The sequence below is a fragment of the Pinus tabuliformis genome, chromosome 9 (genome assembly GCF_031772625.1).
Source record: "Pinus tabuliformis cultivar Carrire ecotype Pingquan chromosome 9, CPIR1, whole genome shotgun sequence".
Lineage (NCBI taxonomy): Eukaryota > Viridiplantae > Streptophyta > Pinopsida > Pinales > Pinaceae > Pinus > Pinus tabuliformis.
Genome location: NC_142307.1, coordinates 181146868 through 181152603, shown reverse-complemented (window position 1 = coordinate 181152603; position 5736 = coordinate 181146868). Strand labels below are relative to the sequence as shown.

The 5736-nt window shown below is 37.7% G+C and overlaps 2 protein-coding genes across 2 annotated transcripts; one reads left to right on the top strand and one right to left on the bottom strand.

Moving 5' to 3' along the window:
• LOC149147723 (WAT1-related protein At5g64700-like) lies at positions 1-2145 on the top strand. Its single transcript, XM_089441932.1, has 5 exons — positions 1-153; positions 265-416; positions 1056-1116; positions 1228-1379; positions 1953-2145. Exons 1-5 carry the CDS (start codon positions 1-3, stop codon positions 2143-2145), a joined length of 711 nt encoding a protein of 236 aa, XP_089298058.1.
• Positions 2146-4662: 2517 nt separating this feature from the next.
• On the bottom strand, positions 4663-5139 carry LOC149147722 (uncharacterized). Its single transcript, XM_089441931.1, has 2 exons — positions 4925-5139; positions 4663-4807 (listed from the first exon to the last, which is right to left on the bottom strand). The coding sequence occupies exons 1-2, from the start codon at positions 5137-5139 to the stop codon at positions 4663-4665; spliced, it is 360 nt and encodes a 119-aa protein (XP_089298057.1).
• Between the last annotated feature and the right edge of the window lie 597 nt (positions 5140-5736).

Below are 5736 nucleotides of genomic sequence, written 5' to 3'. Positions count from 1 at the left end.
ATGAAGAAGTTTCCAGCCACACTATCCCTTACATCAATTACTGCCATTCTAGGCTCCATCCAAACTGCTCTCCTAATAGCCATTCTTGATAGGGGCATCATTCCAACATCATGGATACTGGATAGGGCTAATATTTTGACTGTGTTCACTACAGTAAGTCTACATACATGAATGATGTTCTTCCTCAATTTTCCTAGCCATGAATAACTTAAATTTTTGTTAGGTTGTTAAGCTGATTTGTGGAAGATTAATTCAATTTGGCAGGGAATCATATTCAATGAAATGGCATTTCCATTACAGTTATGGTGTTTGTGGAAACAAGGGCCAGTATTCATTACAGTATTCAACCCAGTGTCTACCGTGTGCTCAGCAATTTTATCATCTATAGTTCTGGGAGACACGTTGCGTTTGGGAAGGTGGGTGGTTTGTTATATTCTCAAATATTCAATTCGATGGTTTTTTATATACTCCAATATTCAATTTGTGTTAGAGTGGTTCAGATAAAATTAAACTTGATTAGATAAAGTTATTAGTTGTTTTTGGGCTAATGAGAATCTATAGTTTTGTCCATGGTATTCATATGGAATATAGTATATTCTTAAGTCTTCAATTTCTATTAGAGTGGTTCAAGTAAATTTGTGCAATGGCTATGAGTTTCCTTCAAGGTCCTACTCTAGCCCAACTCTGGCCTCTGTGGGGACAACCAACATCAGTTTCCAACACTAATACAGTACACCTAGTGGAAACCATTCTACACGAGGGAGATTCAGGCAACCATATTAGAGGGTGTATTTACCTTATCTCAGCAGTGATAATGTTATCCACTACCATGATATTGCAGGTCTCCCTACCACCTTGCATATTAAATTGATACCCAATTATAACCTTTTTCTGTATTTAGAAGTTTCAAAGCTCCCCACCCAATCAAATATATGATTATACTTTCATGTGCATGTTGAGGCAATGAAGAAGTTTCCAACCACACTATCCCTTACATCAATTACTGTCATTCTAGGCTCCATCCAAACTGCTCTCCTAATAGCCATTCTTGACAGGGGCATCATTCCAACATCATGGATACCGGATAGGGCTAATATTTTGACTGTGTTCACTACAGTAAGTCTACATACATGAATGATGTTCTTCCTCAATTTTCCCAGCCATAAATAACTTAAATTTTTGTTAGGTGGTTAAGCTGATTTGTGGAAGATTAATTCAATTTGGCAGGGAATCATATTCAATGCAATGGCATTTCCATTACAGTTATGGCGTTTGTGGAAACAAGGGCCAGTATTCATTACAGTATTCAACCCAGTGTCTACCGTGTGCTCAACAATTTTATCATCTATAGTTCTGGGAGACACGTTGCGTTTGGGAAGGTGGGTGGTTTGTTATATTATCAAATATTCAATTCGGTGGTTTTGTATATACTTCAATATTCAATTTGTGTTAGATTGGTTCAGTTAAAATTAAACTTGATTAGATAAAGTTATTAGTTGTTTTTGGGCTAATGAAAATCTATGGTTTTGTCCATGGTATTCATATGGAATATAGTATATTCTTAAGTCTTCAATTTCTATTAGAGTGGTTCAAGTAAATTTGATTAGGTAAAGTCATCAACTATTTTGGGGTTCATGAGAGCCCATAATTTTGTCTATGGTATTCATGTGGAATATAGCCTGTTTAAAAACAGAAAGACTCCATAAGTGAAAGAAATTAACATGGAGGATTTTGGCTTTTAAATAGGTTATATTCCACAAGAATATCATGGGCCAAACCACAGGTTGGAGCCAGAAAACTACTTATAACTCGACTAAATCAAGTTTAATAGAGCTACCCTAACAATTTACATTAAATTTATTATTTCTTCTCTCATTTTGCCTACAAATTTACAAAATTAAAATTTAGAAAATTAATTAATTGAAATGCTTGATTTTCCTACACTAGAACAGTTTGATGGGTGTGATTCTTATATTCATTGGTCTCTACCCTTTTCTGTGGGGCAAAAGCCAAGATGATGCTACCCAGATCAAAATATCTTCTGACGAAGAAGCAGATATAGCCATCACAGTAGAAGGAGAAGAAAATCAGGACCCACCTCCTGCTTCTGAAGTAGTGGCTGTGAAAACACCTTTACTACAGTAACATTGTTGACATTTTGTTGAAAAATTGCAATGTTTGCAATAAACACTTAGTCAGTTTGAACAAAGATGGCAACGATCCCAACAAAAAGGGCTACCTAACATCAGAAGTTCCAAATTGCTCAGGCACACAATAGTACTAGGTAAATCTTTGATGTTTGTACGGAACAAATTTAACTTTCTCAAAGACGGTTGACTTCCAACCTGGGAAGGCAATAACTCCATTTGGAGGCAACCTGATAGATCTAAACATTCAAGAGTGGTGATATCTCCAAGTGTGGAAAGAGTCAAATTCAAACAATCACCCAAATGTAGATGTCTAAGTTGCAATAGATTTCCCTGAAAGCCTGGAAGCATTTCCAGACATTTACACCTAGAAAGATTGATGTATTGAATATTTTTTAAATTTTCGAAGGAACTTGGAAGCATCTTCAAACTTTTGCACAATGTCAAATTCATGGTTTGGAGATTTCTCATATTTTGGAACAAATCTGGAAGCATCTTCAAACTTCCGCACAGTGTGAGATTGATATGTTGGAGATTTGTTAGATTCCCAAAGGAATTTGGAATCATCTCCAAATTGCTGCACTTAGAAATATTGGCGTGTTGGAGATTTACCAGATTCCCAAAGGAATTTGGGAGCATTTTCAAACTTCCACAGTCTGTTAGATTGATGTGTTGAATATTTGTTAGATTACTAAAAGAATCTGGAAGCATTTCCAATCTACTGCACTTGGACAGATGGAAGTATTCGAGCTTTCTTAGATTCCCAAATAAAATTGGAAGAAGCTGCAATTTCGGGCACCCTATGAGGGTTAGACATCTCAAGGAGCTCAAATAACAAAATTCTTCTGATAGCATTGCTACATCTGCGTATGTCAACAATCGTGGACAATTCAGTACAATCTTTTCTAGGTGCTTCAGCGACCTTAATGACTTTGGAAACTCGGAAAATGGAGCTTCAATATTTAATTGCCGCAAGTGGAGAGGTGCCTGCAATGTTAAGTACGTTTCGATTATATAAGAAATTGAAAAGATAGGAGAATTCTTGCTCTGCAAATTGCTACATCTATATGTACGTACCTCAGATCGAGATTGCCACAATCTTTTCAATTCCCAACCGAACATTTCTAAAACTCTTAAATCGCACAATGGAATTCAAGAAGGTAGCGATGAGTAGTTCGACACATTCCAATGAAGCCATATGAGTTTTGGTGACCACACCAAAGTCAAGATGCTTTCAAAGTTGCCTTCAACTTCAAGAAGTTGCAATTTCCTGATTCCGCAGACCTCTTGACTGGAACTTGTATTCAAGGGAAATTCTAATTCTGAATGGAACACTTCCTAATCTTCATCCTACCCAATAAAGGTGTACCAAGGAGCCATCCCAAATCTGCGCACTTCTGTTATCACCTGTTTGTGGTTTGAAAACAATAAACTATTATTAACGGAATGTGTGGCAGACTGTTTTGAATACAAAATACCGAAAGTTCTTTAGACATTCAACAACTAGGATGGCTCAAACACTTATAGAGGATGATTGTTGCAACAACTCATGAAGATGAAGATTCTTTATCGGTCGCCAAAGCCAATGCGGTAATAATTCTGGACAATCCACAATAGCTCTTCCCAAATCTATGAGGTGATCATGCATTCTTATTCTATTTTCATCATCCAACTCGACAAGACACTTGTTGAGTAGATTTTGAAACCCTACCAAACCATTCCATCCCGAACCCCTCCATATTCTTACCCATGTATCCTTGTCTTTTCCTATCGGAAAACAGGCGATATCTAAAAATATTTGCCGCTACTCATGATTGAGAGAGTTGTAACTAATTTTAAGGCTCCTTTCTATCTCTGCAGGTAATATTTGGTGAAGTCCATTCAGTTGCTCTTCCGAGTAAAGCTTGTCATGTCCACAAACAAGCGACCCAAAAACTTTCAATGATAGAGGCAAACCATGGCATGCCTTTAAAAACCCATCTACAAGATTTTCAAATCTTGGTAATGGATATGGTTGGAAAAAGGCATGCAAGCAAAACAGCTCTTGGGAGTGTGCTATATTGAGGCCTGGTAACTGATAAATTGACGACTTTGCAATTCCTGCACTTCTAAGGATATGCTTGACCCTAAACGTAACCAAAATCAAGCTCTTGGGGTGAAGGACATGCTTAATTGGCAAGAAAGGATCTAGTTGGTCCACATGACCTACATCATTTAATATTATGAGTGCCTCACAAGCTGAAAGATTCTTTTTAAGTATCTCCACGCCTTCTTCTCACCTCTCAATTTTGATATCTCTATCCTTCAAGTCCTTAATGAGTTTTCTTTATACATTGTTTAGAGACATTTTATTTTCATTTTCCCTCACATCAAATAGAAAATAGGATCTATCATAATCTGACCTCTTACGATTAAAAAGTTCTTTGGCCATCATTGTCTTTCCAATTCCACCGATGCCCACAATCCCCACAACCTTGACCTCCACATGCTCACCATGATGCAGTCGCAGTGTCCCTTAAAAATCTTGTAACTTTTCCGCCAAACCAGTTGGATATTTTGCCACATCCAATGGCATTGCAACATTTTTCAACACGGCTTGCACAACCTTCTCCAATAGCTCCTCTTCGTGCTCCTCCAAGTGTCTCTCTTCACCCTCGTCCCTGAATATTAATTAAGACAGTAAAGTAAGTAATGACAAAAGCATAGTTGAGATGTGATGTATGCTTCAATGCAACAGATTTAGACCTAATATGGATCAAGACTGTGGATATCCTTACCCATTACCCTCCTGCAGTTCAAAGTCACTTATATTCATGACATGATGAAGGGCGTTTGACCAAGTCTGGATAGTCTGCAAGTCGTACTGCTGCTTCTCTTCGTGGATACGTAGGGCTTTAGCATATGATCCATCTTTATCTTTGCCCATCCACCTGACCTCCGAGGGCTTCACTTTATAGAAGACCGAAAGAATAATAGCTTTGGACTCCACCATGACGACCAGCGCATCCAGGCACCACCTAGATTCAGCATAGGTCGCAGATAAAATGGCTATATGGACAGAGGCTACTCAAATAGCAGCTTCTATGCAGCTTCTATCTGAGATGCAATATTGTGTCCAGCCTACAGTTCAGGCTTGTCGAGAAAGACTTGCAAGAGGCGACGGTATTTGTAACCATTAGACCAGTGCGCAAACTGTTTCAACAACTAATTTTTTGTAACCATTCTAATCTAATGGCTGAAATCTTTGCAATCGTCTTACATAATCCTATGGCATATAAAGATGATAGGTAGGCAGAGAGAACTAGTTTTTTGTAACCATTCTAATCTAATGGCTGAAATCTTTGCAATCGTCTTACATATAATCCTATGGCATATAAAGATGACATGTAGGTAGAGAAAGCAGTTGATTTCAGAGGGAAATGCCTTACGGCGTAATTAATTAATCGTCAATGGTAAAGGTGACATACCCATCCTCATGTTTGATTTCAGAGGGAAATTCCTTACGGTGTAATTAATTAATCGTCAATGATAAAGGTGACATACAAGGTGACATACCCATCCTCAGGTTTACCAATACATCAAACAATAT

Excerpts from the sequence above, each read along its gene's own strand:
- LOC149147723 (XM_089441932.1), top strand. The coding sequence starts at position 1 with ATGAAGAAGTTTCCAGCCACACTATCCCTTACATCAATTACTGCCATT. Across the intron at positions 154-264 it reads TTTTGACTGTGTTCACTACA|GGAATCATATTCAATGAAAT; the intron begins GTAAGTCTACAT and ends TCAATTTGGCAG. Across the intron at positions 1,380-1,952 it reads GACACGTTGCGTTTGGGAAG|TTTGATGGGTGTGATTCTTA; the intron begins GTGGGTGGTTTG and ends ACACTAGAACAG.
- LOC149147722 (XM_089441931.1), bottom strand. The coding sequence starts at position 5,139 with ATGGTGGAGTCCAAAGCTATTATTCTTTCGGTCTTCTATAAAGTGAAG. Across the intron at positions 4,808-4,924 it reads GAACTGCAGGAGGGTAATGG|GGACGAGGGTGAAGAGAGAC; the intron begins GTAAGGATATCC and ends ATTAATATTCAG.